General features: G+C 31.6%; 1 protein-coding gene and 2 long non-coding RNA genes across 3 annotated transcripts; all 3 read left to right on the top strand.

The window, feature by feature from the left end:
• The first annotated feature begins 262 nt into the window (after positions 1-262).
• Positions 263-2945, top strand: LOC145096192 (uncharacterized). The gene is made up of 4 exons (XM_079033955.1): positions 263-326; positions 435-565; positions 737-1993; positions 2112-2945. The coding sequence occupies exons 1-4, from the start codon at positions 263-265 to the stop codon at positions 2943-2945; spliced, it is 2286 nt and encodes a 761-aa protein (XP_078890081.1).
• A 1825-nt stretch (positions 2946-4770) lies between these two features.
• Positions 4771-6405, top strand: LOC145094868 (uncharacterized). Its single transcript, XR_013703616.1, has 3 exons — positions 4771-4962; positions 5964-6173; positions 6270-6405. It is a non-coding gene; the product is annotated as an uncharacterized LOC145094868 (long non-coding RNA).
• A 7233-nt stretch (positions 6406-13638) lies between these two features.
• On the top strand, positions 13639-16315 carry LOC145094869 (uncharacterized). Its single transcript, XR_013703617.1, has 3 exons — positions 13639-13973; positions 14087-14229; positions 16003-16315. It is a non-coding gene; the product is annotated as an uncharacterized LOC145094869 (long non-coding RNA).
• The last annotated feature ends 1087 nt before the right edge of the window (positions 16316-17402 follow it).

Below are 17402 nucleotides of genomic sequence, written 5' to 3' on the forward strand. Positions count from 1 at the left end.
GTCGTTTAATGATTTTATTGACGAGAATGGTCTTATCGATGTGCCTATGGTTGGGAAGCGGTTTATTGGAGTTGATAAAATCGGAGCTAAGTTAAGCAAGCTAGACCGATTCTTAGTGTCAGATGGGTTCTTTGATATGTTTAATCAACTTTAGGTTTCAGCTCTAGATAGGAAGTGGTCTGATCATTGTCCGATTTTGTTGCATACGAATGTTGTTGATTATGGGCCTTCTTCGTTTAAATTCTTTAATTCCTGGCTTTCTATGGCGGGCTTTGAAGATGTGGTGAAAGGTGCTGCGTCTGAGTTTGTTGGTCATCCAGATTGGAGCAAGTTTGTTGTGTTTAAAAACAAACTTAAATTTATTAAAAATAAGATTCGTTCTTAGAATGCGGAGTCTAAGGCTGCTTCTCAAATTTCTACTTCTTATTTATTAGGTCGGTTGGTAGACATTGATAAGTCTATTGATGATGGTCATTCTAGTGATGACCTTATTCGTGAGAGAATAGGTATTCTTGGTGATTTGGCGAATCTAGAAAAAGTTAGATCTCTTGATGTTGCACAAAAGGTTAGATCGACCTGGGATGTGGAGGGTGATGAGAATTCTACGTTTTTTTATGCCTTATTAAAAAATAAGACGTCAAATGATGATTAGATGTGTGTCTATTGATGGGGAATGGATTTCGGATCCTTCTAAGGTGAAAAGGGTTTTTATGACTTTTATGCAGCTAAATTTCAGCCGTTCCGAGGTGTTGGTCTAAATCGGAGAAGCCATAGATTCAAGTCCCTTGGTTCGAGAGTTGCTTCTTCTCTTGAAGTGTTGTTCATGGATGATGAGATTAAAAAGGCGGTGTGGGATTGTGGAGTGGACCGTGCCCCTGGTCCTGGTCCTGATGGTTTTGCTTTTCAGTGTCTAAGTTTCACTTTTCGGTTTCTTAGACACTTTTGGGAGATCCTTGCTGGTGATGTTATAGCTTTTGTCCAAGAGTTTTTTGATAAACCGAATTTCCCGGTGGGGTGTAACTCGTCGTTCGTTATTTTGATTCCAAAAGTGGATAATCCGATTCATATTAATGTTTATCGCCCTATTAGTCTTATCGGTTTACAATTTAAGATTATTGCTAAATTGTTGACTAATAGGTTAGTTCCAGTGTTACATGATGTTATTGGGATGGAACAATATGCTTTCGTTAAATCCAGGCAAATTTTGGTTGGTCCTTTGTTGGTGAATGAGTTGGTCAAGTGGTTTAAGAAAAAGAAGAAAAAACTTATGTTGTTTAAGGTTGATTTTGAAAAGGCGTATGATTCGGTGAGTTGGGAGTATCTGGATAAAATTATTTCGTTTCTCGGGTTTGGTGAGAAATGGAGAGGTTGGATTCGGGGTATGTCTTCAAATGCTAGATCTTCTGTGTTGATTAATGGTAGTCCTACGGATGAGTTTCAACTTTTTAGAGGTCTTAGGCAAGGGGATCCTCTCTCTCCTTTTTTGTTTATCATAGCTAAGGAAGGTCTTCATATTGCGGTTGAGGATGCGGTTGTGGAAGAGGTGTTCCGGGGCGCCCCGTTGGGATCTGATGATGTTACTATATCTCACTTGTTTTATGCAGATGATTCTATTTTTTTAGGGGAGTGGGATGCTTCTAATATCCAGATTTTGATTCGTATTTTGAGATGTTTTTATTTGGTGTTGGGCCTTAATCATAATCTTACTAAATCTAAGCTTTTTGGTGTAGGAGTCAATTCGTTGGAGGTTGCTAGCTTAGTTTCTTTTATTGGGTGTTCGGCTGGTGTTTTTCCTTATGTCTATCTTGGTATTCCGGTTGGAGAATCTATGGCGCGTATTAAAGGCTGGCAAGTTATCATTGATCAATTCAAGAGGCGTTTAGCTTCTTGGAAGGTGAAGTTGTTGTCCATTAGAGGCATGTTGACTCTTCTTAAATCTGTTTTAGGGAGTTTGGGTAATTTTTTCCTATCTATTTTCCGTATTCCTATCATTGTGTGTCATCTTTTTGAGGTGTTAGCCGTTAAGGACTCGATTTTTTTGGGGTATTGAAGAAGGCCATAATCAAATTCATTGGGTTAATTGGAATTTGATTTTAAATTCTCATGAGCAGGGAGGTCTGGGGGTTGGCAGTTTGGATGCTTTTAACTTAGCTCTTCTTTATAAATGGAAGTGGCGATTTCTTAATGAACCGGGTGCTATTTGGGTTAAAATTATTAAGTTTTGTTATGGAGATGGTGTTTGTTTTTCGGATGGGAAGAGATTAAATTATGGAAGAGGGGTTTGGAATAAAATTGTCGCCTCTCTTAACCAACTTCATGAGAGAGGTATTATTCCTTCTAATTCTTTGCAAATGGTTGTTGGTGATGGGGTACATACTAGATTTTGGAAAGATGCTTGGTGTTCGGATATTCCTCTTATGGTGAGATTCAGGAGACTTTTTGCTTTGGCTACCAATCAAGATGCTCGGGTTAGTGAGTTTTGGTCTTCAGTTGGTTGGACGTTCCATTGGAGGCGTGGGATTAGAGGAGGGATTGAATCGATTCAATTTGATGATCTTGTGGAGTTGTTGTCTCGTATTCGGCTAGGGGTGTTGCCTGACAAGTGGATCTGGAATTTAGATCCTTCAGGTATTTTAACTGTTAATTCTACAAGGAAATGGGTTGATGATAAAAGACCACCTTTAAGTAGTTTTCCTACTAGATGGAACCGATATGTTCCAATTAAAGTAAATATTTTCCTATGGCAAGTTATCTTGGATTGTATCCCGGCTAGAGTTAAACTAGTAGAAAGGGGGGTGGAGTTAGATTCCTTGTTATGCCCGGTGTGTCATAGTTCACAAGAAAGTGTAGATCATCTTTTCTTGTCTTGTTCGGGTTGCAGTGCAAGTTTGGAGACGGGTTGGCCATTGGTTAGATTTGAATATTCCAGATTTTTCTTCTGTTAGTATTATGCTGGAGTGGATGGACGTTATACCTATTGCTCGTATGGAGCGAATGATTGTTGAATCGGTGTTTATGGTAGTTATATGGGTGTTATGGACGTATCGTAATGTTTTACTTTTTAGTTGTCCTAAGCCTAGAAAAGATAGACTTTTTGACTCAATTGTAGAAATTTCTTTCCGTTGATTTACTTCTAGGAATTCTATGGCTAAGATCAGTTGGATGATATGGATGCAAAACCCTATTCTGATGTAACTTGTTTTTCCTCTAGCTCTAGCTTCTTACTAGTGTGTTTTTGTTTTTGTTTTATAAAATGTGCTGCAATTATATATATATATATATATATATATATAAAAAGGCCAATCTTAGGAACAGTAAAGTTCCTAAAGATTTGGCAGAAATGGCCCTCTGTTTATGTCAGTTTGTTCAGTTTCGTCTATTTTGTGTTTTGTCTTTGCAGTGGGTTCTATACTATGTATATTGTTGGTGGGTGTTATTTTAATATTCATTTTCCCCTTTATCAAACTTTACCCGTCTCTTAGGTTTGAGCGCTTTCCTGTACATGTGGTGGCGCCAATATGTCGAGTGGCTACGTGTTATGGGGTTAAATGATCCACCGCCTCAAATACAGACACCTCCTCGAAGCTGCTCCTTCCACCGCCAATCTTCTACCGCATCATATCTCTATTCTTCTTTACCTACTTCCTTCACCGCCTTCGTTTTGCTTCCCATTTCCATCTCTAAAACCAGATGCAGAAGTCGACGTTCATCGCCAATGCCACTGGTAGCGAAGGCCTCAGATTCGGTCTTCCAATTCCGCTTCTGTCCTTACCTTCTGGTACGGGTTCGTCTTTCCATCTTCTTTTATGGTTTATGGATTGTTTCCACCTCTGCTTTTGTTTCATCTATGAATAGAAGAACCCTCTCTTATCTCTAAACTTTCTCCACTGCTTCAATTGTTCCTGTCCTTCACGTTTCAGATGGAAGGGGACAATCTCTTCAGGACTACAAATCGACAAAGTTTCAGCAATCGATTCAACACATCGCTTGTATTAAGGGATCAGAAAAACTTTTATAGCCAAGTAAAAAACATCTAATGATTTCAATTTTGAGTGATTAAGTTAGGGTTATTTTCAATTAACTCTCTCTGTTTAAAATGGGATTAAGAAACGCAAGAGCTTTTAAATTTCCAGAAAAAAAAAATCATTTATTACCTGTTAATTCCCCATCTTTAAAACTCTAGCATTTTCATTAACGTCATTATGCACCAAATGCCTAATTTTAATATATGGGTTTGATGCATGTTTTCAATTAATTACCCAAATTTGATGCTAATGACCAATTCTGTTGATTTTGTTTAAGAAATCACTTTGGGGAGTTTACAAAGAAGAATGACAAAGTTTGAAACAAGTTTTTTGTTTGGTGCTGCTAAATAACATGCCTTTTACTCTTTCCTAGGAAGGTCCTTCCTTATCAGGTAATCACTTTATGTAGTTGGATTTGTGAGACCAACAATACCAATTTTTGAATCCAGCATCGATATGAACTACTGAAAACAAAATAGTGCAGTTATGTCTTGGGGATATATTGTTTCAATTTGCAAACAAGTTTCATCCATTGTCTCTATTCATGAAATTTAAATGTATTTAGATTTTCTTCATCTTCACGCAACTTTGGGCAGTTTGTAGCATATGTCTTTTTTATTATATATTATGGATTCTTTTCTAAATTTCCCTTCAATATACTACGTTTATGTTAAACGCATGACAGTTAATTTTTTGATTCTTTCATCGTCTCTTAGATGCCGCCACCAACGGAGAATGAAGAGTACCCGACAACGGAATGATAAACAAAAGGGGGAAAAGAAAGGTTCTACAAAAACCAAACGGTCAGTAGTTGTTTTTTTATATCCCCTTGCATGCCACCTGTTTGATAATTTTGTTTGACAGAAAATAGCAAAAGTTGATTAGGTTATGGCTTCTTGCGGTTTTTACGCTGCCATCTCATCCATGTCTTGCGCTGGTATGCCTCTATCTGTCTCTATATTCATCAAATTTTGACGTTGGATAAGAACAAAAATTCAATTTATTCTTTCTTTTTTCTTCCTATAAAAACACCATCATTTAAATTAAATAAAGAATCCAATAAATTATAAATTTGGAAGAAAAAAAACAAATCCAAACCAGAGAATTACAGCATGTTTGTGCACAAATAAGATTTTGTGTTCCATCGTCTCATTACAGATCCCTATATATTTGAAGACGGAATAGCTCTATCACTGCAAACATAAGCATTGTAACATTCAACAAAAACATAAATTAATTAACCAGTAGATAGAAATACACACCAGGCTCATGAATTGGTAAGAAATCCAATTTGTTGCACAAAATGGTAATTTAACCCTTTTTAGTGTGTATTAACTTGTAGTGGTCATTGCACAAGGGTCAAAAGTTGTAACAGAAGTTGAAGGCTCATAATTTCGTTAATTAATATGTATGTGTGTGCAATAGAAAATCCATACCATTAGCAGCTAAAGACAGTCACGAATCTCTTAAAACCCACGTTAGTCCACTCCATGTGGATTGCCTTTGAAAATGGTGGTGGATACATAACACACTACTAGAAACTTGAGTTTCAGCTACGGATTTTGCTACGGATTTATTCTCTAGCAAAATTTAGACTTATAGCCAGGGAATTACGATAGATCTGCCATGTTTTTTATAGTTATTTTATTTATTTGACACATGGAATATTAGTGAGGATTTATCGAGGGATCAACTACGGATAACATCTAGTATAATAACATCCCAAGAGGTACTTTATAAAAATTTCCTATCATATCATTGTACTTACAAAGTTTCCTATCATGGCATTGTACTTAAAAAGTTTCCTATCATGGTATTGTACTTAGAAAGTTTCCTATCATGGTATTGTACTTACAAAGTTTCCTATCATGGTATTGTACTTACAAAGTTTCTTATCATGGCATTGTACTTATAAAGTTTCCTATCATTGTACTTTAGGTTGTCTATGAACGTGTACGAAACGAGATGCGTGGGGAAATGGATGCTAAAGCTACAGAAATGGAAGCTAAACATCAACAAATGCGTGAGGAAATGGATGCAAAAGGTGCAGCAATAGATGCCAAACAACAACAAATTGATGCAAAATATGAAGCAATGGAGAAGATGAATGCAGCCTTGCAAAATATGATGAGAAATTGAAAATTAGAGGTAATATGATGTTAACCATTAGTATTTGATGTTTTTGAATGATTTGTTAACCTTTTGTATTTGATACTTTCGATTGTTTTGAATAATGTTTTATAGGAATGTGAACCGAAGATGATTGGATGGACATGAAATGAAGAGAGCATCTAAAATGTTATTTTGAAATTATGTTTTGTGAAAACTCATTTCCCGATGCATACTTTGGATTTCTTGGTGCTAAAATGTTATTTTGAAGTTAAACTTTGGGAGTTTGATGTTATATGGATAGTTTTGGTATTGTAATGTTTGGTTGTATTGTTATTTGATGTTTTTTAGTATAAAAATTTGATGATTGTAGTATTTTTTCTTTTAGAATCATAATAAAAAAAATGATATTACAAGTTCGCATCGGATTGGTGAGAATAAAAAAAGTATTTTAATACATCAATTTTGCAAGGGATTAGCTACGGAAAAAATATCATGTCTAAAGTTTGCGACGGATCAGCGACGGAACAAAAAAAAATTAATGTATAAATTTTGCAAGGGATTTGCTACGGAAAAAAAAACCATGTCTAAAGTTTGCGACAGATTAGTGACTGAAAAAAAAAGAAATCAGTATATGAATTTTGCAAGGGATTTGCTACGGAAAAAAAACTGATCACTGAAATTTGCGACAGAAAAGCGACGGAATGACTTTATCAAATTTTGTCGCTAATGCCCTGAGTAAATGTGTTGAGTGACATTTAGCGACGGATATTCTGTCGCTACATTTGTCGCAAGGAAAAACCTCTCCGTCGCTAAACCCTCGCTGAGAAATTAGCCACCTATTAATTACCTATGGAGTGAGTCCGTCGCTGATCCATCGCAAACAGCATTTAGCGACGGAATAGCGACGGATACTTCCGTCTCTAAAACCCATGTTTCTAGTAGTGACATGTAATGTTTAGATATTTCTTATGCTTAAAGTATATATTCGCAAGTATCATCTAAAGTCTAAACAATTGTTTGATCAAATTTTAGATAATTTGTGGTAAAAGATGATATATGTAAATGTAATTATGTTTTTAATGATACTTGCAAATTTTCAAGAAATGTGAAACCTGTGGAGGTGAAGGTGTCATAGATTGTGTGGATGCAAGGTCACATTATTTCTCCTATTAATTATATACTTTCTTTATTTACATTTCAATAATATATAATTATCAGATTATCATATATCATGTGTTCACTTCCCTCATCCTAAGACCTATAACATAATTTAACTACTAAAAAACTGCTCAAGTTACATAGTTTGAGGGATCGAGGGGGAAATATTTTATAAGAATGTGTTGTCTTTTGTTGATACAGGAAACAAAAATATACTTACAGTTTTGTATAAATATAGATAACAAAACCTGAATACGAACACTAAAATAAAATACAAAATGATATGATAGAAAAGTTATCGAAGTATGTTGCCACTTTTCCTACTGGATGCTGGTTCAGAAAAATAAAAATTATGATAAAAAAATAATTAGTTAAAAACCAATTATATATATATATATATATATATATATATATATATATATATATATATATATATATATATATATATATATATATATATATATATATAGGGAGAGTTCAATTGAGAAAAAAAAAGAGTTGAGAATGGGGAATCATTCTCAGTCAATCATTTATTTTTGCCGCAAAAGCCTCCAACGTACCGGCGAAAATGGGAAACGAATGCACATGTGTTTTCGAACATAACATACTTTCTTAAACTATGTTAATCATTACCTTAATATATACAAAAACATAGTTTTTTTCGTTTTTTTTTTAATTTTTATAAGCTATTTTTATCAAAAAATGATTTTAAATATACCAAAATTAATGATTTTTTATTCTCTACAAATAGACATCCATATTGATATAGTTTTAAGATAAAATAAATTTTTTTTTTTTTTTAAATATTTTCAGCTATCGTTATTCATAAATGAATAACAATTTATCAAATTTTATTATAGTACATTCGTTATTCACTTATGAATAAAAAGTATGATTTTTTTTTTTTACAATTTAAGTATCATTCATATATGAATATAGCATATAATAAACATAAAATATTCATATTTTAATATTGGACGATGAATTCACTTGTGAATATTAACATAGTATATTCACTTGTGAATATTAGATGATATATTCACTTATGAGTATTAAATGATATTTCATATGTGAATATTATATAGTATTACATGGTATATCACATGTGAATATTACAGAGTATATTCACTTGTGAATATTAGATGATATATTCACTTATGAATATTACACAGTATATTCACATATGAATATTACAAGGTATATTCACTTATGAATATTGAAGGTATTTTGACAAATATATATATATATATATATATATATATATATATATATATATATATATATAATTTGTATATGTTATTCACATATGAATAACATACAGACTTGCATATTTGTTTTGTGTTTTTAATAATCATATACTAATTCAGGTGAGAAAACATATTCATATGTGAATATAACGTGGTAATTTAGTTTATGCATTTCATCAAACAGTTGGAGTGCAAACAAGTTAACTATTTTAAAAATGTTAAAAACATCAAGTTATCAATTCCAAATCATCATATACTTCAGATGCGACATCCTATCTCTGATCGATTTCTCAATTTGATTTTGATTTCCGAAAATCCGATTGGGAACCTGTGATTACCGATTCTAAGTCCCTCATTGTCGACTGTGACTGCGAGTCCAAAATCCGATTCCAATTTCATGAACAGCGAAGAAATTCCGGTTTAGTTGAAGAAATATGGATGATTATTGAAGGTTGGAGGAAAATTTTGATGATGAACGAACAGTTATCGAATTCTCTATAGTTACGTATTTGAGATTGAAGGTTATTACGATATTTACAAGTTTGTCACCGTGTCTTTTATATATATATATATATATATATATATATATATATATATATATATATATATATATATATATATATATATATATATATATATATATATATATAGTAGAATATAAATGGTTCTTTCACACTTTCATGTTTAGAGAGTTGTGTAAATGCTTGGTGGAGATCCTCGGATTAAGATGACAACCACATTCTTTGTAGATGGATGATAATATCCAGGTGTAGACTATTTGATTTAGTGAACGATATGATGACATTGTTCGTGTATGAGGTTTTTTGAATGATAATTTTCTAAAGTGGAGCAAAGTATCCCTTTTTCATTTCGATTATTTGATAAACTCCAAAATTATAAGTTTTAAATAGATTAGTAGGCGTGATAACAAATTGATGGACTTTCAATTGCAATTGGCTACTTTAAAATAATAAATTGAAATTCGTACAAGAGAATGCTTTAGATGTCTTTACTGATGTGGTATTATGGTTCTTCTAAATCTTCCCTTTACATACATCTACAACATTTAGTGGCGAATCCAACCTCTCTGCAGCGGGGTTTCTTATCTAGTTATTTTTAGTAATATTAGTATGATTTTTAAATGTTTGTGTTTAAAATATGTTTATAAATATTAAGATCGAATAATAATAATAATAATAAATCATTCATTATTTCGTAACTATTCTCTTCTGTCGGTAGTTCGTAGCTATTCCTTTGTTAATTACCTACCAAATACCCATTGATTTACTTATGTCGCTATTCCGTACTTATTCCGTAGGTAATTACCAACTTAATACCTATAGATTTACGTTTGTCGCTAGGGATGAGCAAAAGGACCGAACCGGCCGGAACCGGCCCGAATCGGACCGGAACCGGGAACCGGCTTCGGCCAAAATCAAGAATCGAACCGGCCCGACGGTTCTATCGGTTCCCGGTTCCTACCGGTTTTTGTCGTGTCTTCAAATGTTGGAACCGGTCCTCGAAAAATAGCATTATACGGTTCCGGTTTTTGCCGGTTCTATCGGTTCCGGTTCCTACCGGTCCCGGTTCTAAAAATCCACAAAAATAACGTCCCGTTCCCGGCCCGACCGGTTCTATCGGGTTCCGGTTCCGGTGCCGGTACCGGTTCCGGCCGGTTCCCCGGTCCATATGCTCATCCCTATTTGTCGCTATTTTGTAGCTATCATGTTACTAAATTAGGACATCTCATTCCGTAGGTATTATATAGGTAATTATCTACGAAAAAATTCCGTACCTATTTTTTGTAGCAAAACCCCTTATGTTTCTAGTAGTGACTTGTTATTATGAACCCAAAAATGCTTTCGTTTCATAAACCCTAGGTTTGTGTTTTTCGTATGTTAAGATATCCTTGTAAGGTATACTCCAATTAAAGATAGCCTTTAAATATTTTGCTCTAAATTCATTGATATGCCATGTTTATCCAAAAAATTAGAAAAATATAGTAGTGGCCCTCTAAATAAAGTGATTGAATTAATGATCAAAACTTTCTTGCAAATGTAAAAGGTCTTTAGGGATTATAAAAGAAGAAATAATTACTTCGTTTGACCCTCAAAGTTAAAATTTGCTTGAACTTATACTTGTTCATTGATTATAAAATATAAATTCTATTTCCACCTACTACGTAAACTAATCACAAGCTTAAAAAGGACAGTTATGTAAGCGACACCCAAGATGTATTAAACTTGTAGCACTATCTAAACTCTGTGACGACCTAATATCTTACCACTAAATGATGATGTTAGTGAACAAATTTTAGGTGGCCACAAAAAAAGACTTTTCTTGTAGTGTATGTACGGTTGACATGGTAAAAAAAATTACTTAAATTGTCGACATGAGATTCGTACATAAAATTTCTTTTAATTTGGTACTAACTTTAATTTATAACCAAAATTTCTTTTAATATGGCATTAATTAACTTTATAACTCCTAGATATATAAGGTTTAAACCAAAAAGTCTTCAACCTAACGCACTACTAGAAAACAAAGGGTTTTGCCACAGAAAAATAACTACGGAAAATTTCTGTAGGTAATTACCTACACAATACCTACGTAATACCTACGGAATGAGAAACCCTAATTTAGTAACGGAATCGCTACAAAATAGCTACAAAATAGTTACAGACTAAAATCCGTAGGTATTCCGTTAGTAATTAGCTACACAATTGCTACAGAATAACGACGAAACTAAATCCGTAGAGATTCTGTAGGTAATTCGCTACAGATTAGTTACGGACTATCGACGGAAGAGATTAACTACAAAATACCTACAGATTACCTACAATCTTTTTTTATTTTTCTATTGTTCAAGGATCAAATGTCGTTTTTTTCGTTTTATTTTTTTCACAACTTAATTATACTTTGATTGCTTTGTTTTGACCGATTTATACATAATATAAACTTACATACAAACGTATGCCTCGTTAGAAACCATTACTCATTTAGAAGTTTTTTTTGTAAATCAAAGTTATTTTCTGAACATAAATAGAAATAAATACACACATTTACATACATACCATATGTATGTATTATGTTTAGTATATCATGTATTTGTTTAATGATGTTAATTGTGGCTTAAGGAAAAATATAGATAGTTTTTTGTTTATTTTGTATATAGTAATGGTTTCTAATGATGCATACGTTTGTTTGTAAGTTTATGTTATGTATAAGTTGGTTAAAACAAAGCAATCAAAGTATAATTAAGTTGTGAAAAAAACGAAACGAAAAAAATGACATTTTACCTTTGAAAATTGAAAAATAAAAAAAATATTGTAGGTAATCTGTAGGTAAATACCTACGGATTACCTACAGATTACCTTTATCTGTAGGCAATCTGTAGGTATTTACCTACAGATTACCTACGGTGTTTTTTTATTTTTCTATTTTTCAAATATCAAATGTCATTTTTTTCGTTTTATTTTTTTTCACAATTTAATTATACTTTGATTGCTTTGTTTTGACCGATTTATACATAACATAAACCTACATACAAACGTATGCCTAGTTAGAAACCATTACTATATACAGAACAAACAAAAAGCTATCTAAATTCATATTTAGTTTTTCTAATGATGCATACGTTTGTTTGTAAGTTTATGTTATGTATAAATTGGTTAAAACAAAACAATCAAAGTATAATTAAGTTGTGAAAAAAACGAAACGAAAAAAATGACATTTGACCTTTGAAAATTAAAAAATAAAAAAATATCGTAGGTAATCTGTAGGTAAATACCTATGGATTACCTACAGATTACCTTTATCTGTAGGCAATCTGTAGGTATTTACCTACAGATTACCTACGGTCTTTTTTTATTTTTCTATTTTTCAAGTATCAAATGTCGTTTTTTTCGTTTTATTTTTTTCACAACTTAATTATACTTTGATTGCTTTGTTTTGACCGATTTATACATAACATAAACCTATATACAAACGTATGCCTAGTTAAAAACCATTACTATATACTGAACAAACGTTTATATGATGTATAACTTTGTGAAAACAAAGCAATCAAAATATAATGATGTTTTGAAAAAAATGAAACGAAAAAAAAAACCAAATTATACCTTAAAAAATAGAAAATAAAAAAAAAACCGTAGGTAATTCGTAGGTAAATACCTACAGATAGCCTTTATCCGTAGGTATTTACCTACGGATTACCTACGGTTCTTTTTTTATTTTCTATTTTTCAAGGGTCTAATGTCATTTTTATTGTTACATTTTTTTCGCAGCATCATTATACTTTGATTGTTTTGTTTTCACCAACTTAAACATAACATAAACTTACATACACAGGTATGGATCGTTAGAACCCACTATTCATTTACAACTTTATTATTCTTTTTTTTATATAATATAAATTAGTTATTTTCTATACACAAATACAAATACACACATTTACATACAAAAGATATGTACATATTATGTAAAGTATATCACGTATTTGTTTAATGAGGTTAGTTGTGGGTCAGGAACCAACATAAATAACTTTTTGAATCATATATAGTAATGAATTCTAATGATTCACATTCTTCTAGATACGCTTATACGGTGTATAACTTTGTGAAAACAAAGCAATCAAAGTATAATGATGTGAAAAAAATGAAACAAAAAAAAAACAATTTATACCTTAAAAAATAGAAAATAAAAAAATCGTAGGTAATCCGTAGGTAAATACCTACAGATTACCTACGAATAGCCTTTATCCGTAGGTAATCCGTAGGTATTTAACTACGGATTACCTACAGTTTTTTTTTATTTATTTTCTGTTTTACAATTTTCTTCCGTTTTTTATTTATTTAGATGTGTGTGGATATTTATGGTGTTATACTTCCCTCTACAAGGCTGATATTATTTTACATTTAAATTTTACTTATTTTAATTATAGTAGTCATATTCTTATATTGTAATTTAATACGTCTAATATTAGGTACACATTACATTTATAAACAAATCAAAATATGATAAAAGATACAAAACACAATTCAAAAAAAGGCTCGATAATGCATTAACTATTTGGAATTTAAAAAAAAGCCCGCTATTTGAAAATTTTGAGAAAATGTAAAAGAAACCAATTTTTCAATTCCCTCCACATCTCATCGCACAGAGATCGGTTCCTGAGACAAAAACCTAGCCTTACACCGGCGATTCCCCACCTCTGTTGCTTAACACTTCTTCCGATCCACCGTTCCTAACCTCCGGTTGTTGCTGTTGCTGTCGCTGTCGCACACCACCACCGACCTCCTCATACCGCCACTGTCCCTGCCTCCGGCTGTCACTATCGCACACTACCACCGACTCTGCTGCATACCGCCACCGTCTCTGCCGCATACCGCCACCGTCACTGCCCCAACACCACCATCAAGGACACCTGCGGGTACGTATTGTGATTTCAGTTTGCTCAAACTTTTGCAAAACTTCAATTTTTCAGCGTATTCTTAACTTGATTTAAGGAATGAATTATTGACTTTTAATTGGATTGTTTAATAGACAACATACAACAACATACAGTTACAGGGAAACACTCAAATCATTTGCAGACTTGGCTGCTAAAGGTACTGTTGAATTACTTATGGCTTTAGCTAGAGACTTTCCAGGTGGATTAGGCTGTGGGGAAACACTTGTTTATCCATGTATGTTTCTTTTCTCTTTCTTTTTTAACTCTATTGAACCCATCTGCTAGATAATCACACATACACTACAATTAAATAACATTCAACTCAAATGAAACCAAAAATGTATCAAATAGAACTCAAATGTAACCGAACATTATCTTGCTGTGAAGCCACAAAGATGTACAGTAAACGATCAAAAAACTACAACTCCACTCCAAATCAGTTCACATTGATGTTTGGAGTTGAAGACTAGATATATAATAGAAAATTTGATAACAAAAGTCTGATACAAAATTGTGCAAGAAACGATAAAAAAAAATTAGAACATTGATATTGTACAGCTTCACAGTCCCTTCCTCATCACGTCCATTTTAGTTCTGTTAACTCCCGATCACTTGATCACATTTCATCACCATCTCCTTCTCCGGAACCAGCAATGATCCCCAAGAATATTAACCTTAGGGAGTTTCTTCTTAATCTGCAACAACAGAATTATAAAAAAGATTATATTGTTTTATTTTTCTATATTTCCTAATTTGCCCTTCTTTAAATATTATAAAAAAAGATTATATTGTTAAATACAACAGAATTATAAAAAAGATTATATTTAGTTTTCTCTTAATTAATAAATAAAATATCAACTCCTACTTACGTTAACTTATTATCTAACTATCAAATTCTATTTCTTTTTTAATTTCTTCAATTACAAAAATTACATAAAATTTATATAAATTATATTTGGCTTTCTTTTTAATAAACGGGAATTGATATTTAATTTACTAAGAGAAAACTATAAGAAAAAGAAAGTCAATTGGATTTGATATTCGTGTGTCAAATGGGCTTTTATGCATTTTTGGGTTTTTGACGTTAGATAAGGATCATCAAATGACATACATAAACAAATCTTTTGTGTTTGTATAAGGATGAAGCGAAAAAAAAAAAGCGAACATTGATGGAGTTTCAGAAATGTGTTGATGGAGTTTCAGAAATATATACACAGATTTCGTGAGGCATAAAAAGGGTAGTTTAGTAATATTACGTGATAGTTTGATATTTAGATAAGTTTTTAATATTAAATTGATTTAATCTTAATTAAAATATGAGTTTGGATATAGACGTAAATTTTATAGTTTTACATGGACGTATATGTAATTTTAATATTTGTAAGGATATTGACGTAATATTAAAAGTTTATAAGGATATAAATGAAATTAACCTATTTTGAAAGAACAACATATTAGTAAACATAGTATTTTTGTTTTCTACTTTTAGATAATGACATTATTTGAGTGATAATTTTTTTTTTCCTAATTCACATTTCACAGTTTTTTTTGACACAATAGTTTTTTTATTTTTTTTATTATTTTTTTTTTGTTTTTTTTATTTGACACAATAGATCCGTATATTTTCCAAACAGATATGAAAGAATTTTTTTAACTTACAAAATATTCTATAACATAAAATTGATTTGTCATATTTGATTAACCATATATTAAAATGTCATTATATGTATTTTCCTTTACCTCTCATTAATTAGGAATTTATATTAGTATGTTAATTTTTTATAACATTTTTATTTATTAATTGTAAAATACAATGGTATAATGGATAAAAATATAGTATGTTATTATTATGCATATTAAAAGTTATTATTATGGATGTTAAAAACAATGTACATTTTTATTAGCAATAGTGTGTTTTTATATTGAATTAAAAGTAAAGTACATTGCTATCATGGTTTAAAGTTGAATTACATTTACTAACTGAATGTGTTTGTCTTGCTATATTTAGGTAATGAGTTGCGACAAAAAATGTCAAACATGGAACAAGCCATGGAAGAAAAGCAAAGTGAAATGAATTTGCAAATGCAACAAATGCGAAATGAAATGGAATTGCAGTGCAACGACAATTGGCGGCCTTTATAAAACAAATTAATCCGTCCAGTAATCCACCAAGTAGTTCTTAGTTTTTGTTTTAGAACACTAAATTAATGTTATGTTATTGACTAGTTCTTAGTTTTTGTAATGGTATTTTGAGTATTTGAATGTATGAATGACATGTTAGTGACTATTTTAATGGTAATGAATGTAATGATATTTGACTATTATTTTAATTATTTATTTGGTTTTTTTTAGCAGAAAATTTGGATATTTTTTAAATTATAAATTTAACATAGCAATAGATTTTTGATTGAATTGTAGGAAATAAATATTTTTTAGGAATTATAAATTTAATATAGCAATAAAAACTGGTAAAAAATTCATAGAAAATCTGTAGGAAATAAATATTCAGTAGGTATTCGGTAGGAAATAAAATCCAATAAAATCTGTAGGTATTCCGTAGGAAAAGATGTTGGTAGGTAATCCGTAGGTAAAATAGGTGGTAGATATTCTGTAGGAAAATCAGTTGGTAGTTATTCCGTAGGAAAATGTGTTGGTAGGTAATCTGTTGGTAAAGTAGTTGGTAGGTATTCTGTAGGAAAATCATTTCGTAGGTATTCCATAGGAAAATATTCCGTATGTATTTTGTAGGAGTTTTGTAGCTAAATAACCCGTAGGTAATCTGTAGGTATTCCGTAGTTAACGTGTTCCGTAGGTATTCCGTAGTTAAATTTGTAACAGAATATTCCGTAGGAAATGCGTAAGAACGTTTGTAGCTAATTTGTAGGAAAAAATTACCCACGAGGGTTTTTCCTACAACCTGTTTTTTGTAGGAAATCTGTAGGTAACGCCTTGTTCCTACGGATTTACTACCAATTCTGTTGTAGGTAATTACTTAATTTTCTAGTAGTGACGGTACAAAAGTGTTTGAAAATGTGTCTCCTCTAAAAGTTTGAGGGTTCAATTTTTGTCGTGAACAAAATAAATAGTTTAATAGTAAGATTTAGTGGGTGTGCCTTAGTTGTTCAAAAAAAAAAGATATATAAACCATCTCATTAAGTTCCATTTTGGGTTACAGAATTATTCTATGAGGAAAAGTGTTCGGTTAATTATCAAGTATCGTACAATACAATCATATAGATGATTATATATGTTATTATATTAGGCCCGATCTTGGTCGCTTTTAATGTAATAAATATGTAAATGTGCGCCTTATTTTCTTCTTTGAAAATAACCTTATAGAGCTTGTCTAGTTGCATAGTGTTATGTCCAATCTCTCGTTGTAATTTGTAAATGAATTGTACTTTTTTT

This window comes from Lactuca serriola, chromosome 3 (assembly GCF_051521515.1).
Source record: "Lactuca serriola cultivar US96UC23 chromosome 3, Lser_US96UC23_V15, whole genome shotgun sequence".
NCBI lineage: Eukaryota > Viridiplantae > Streptophyta > Magnoliopsida > Asterales > Asteraceae > Lactuca > Lactuca serriola.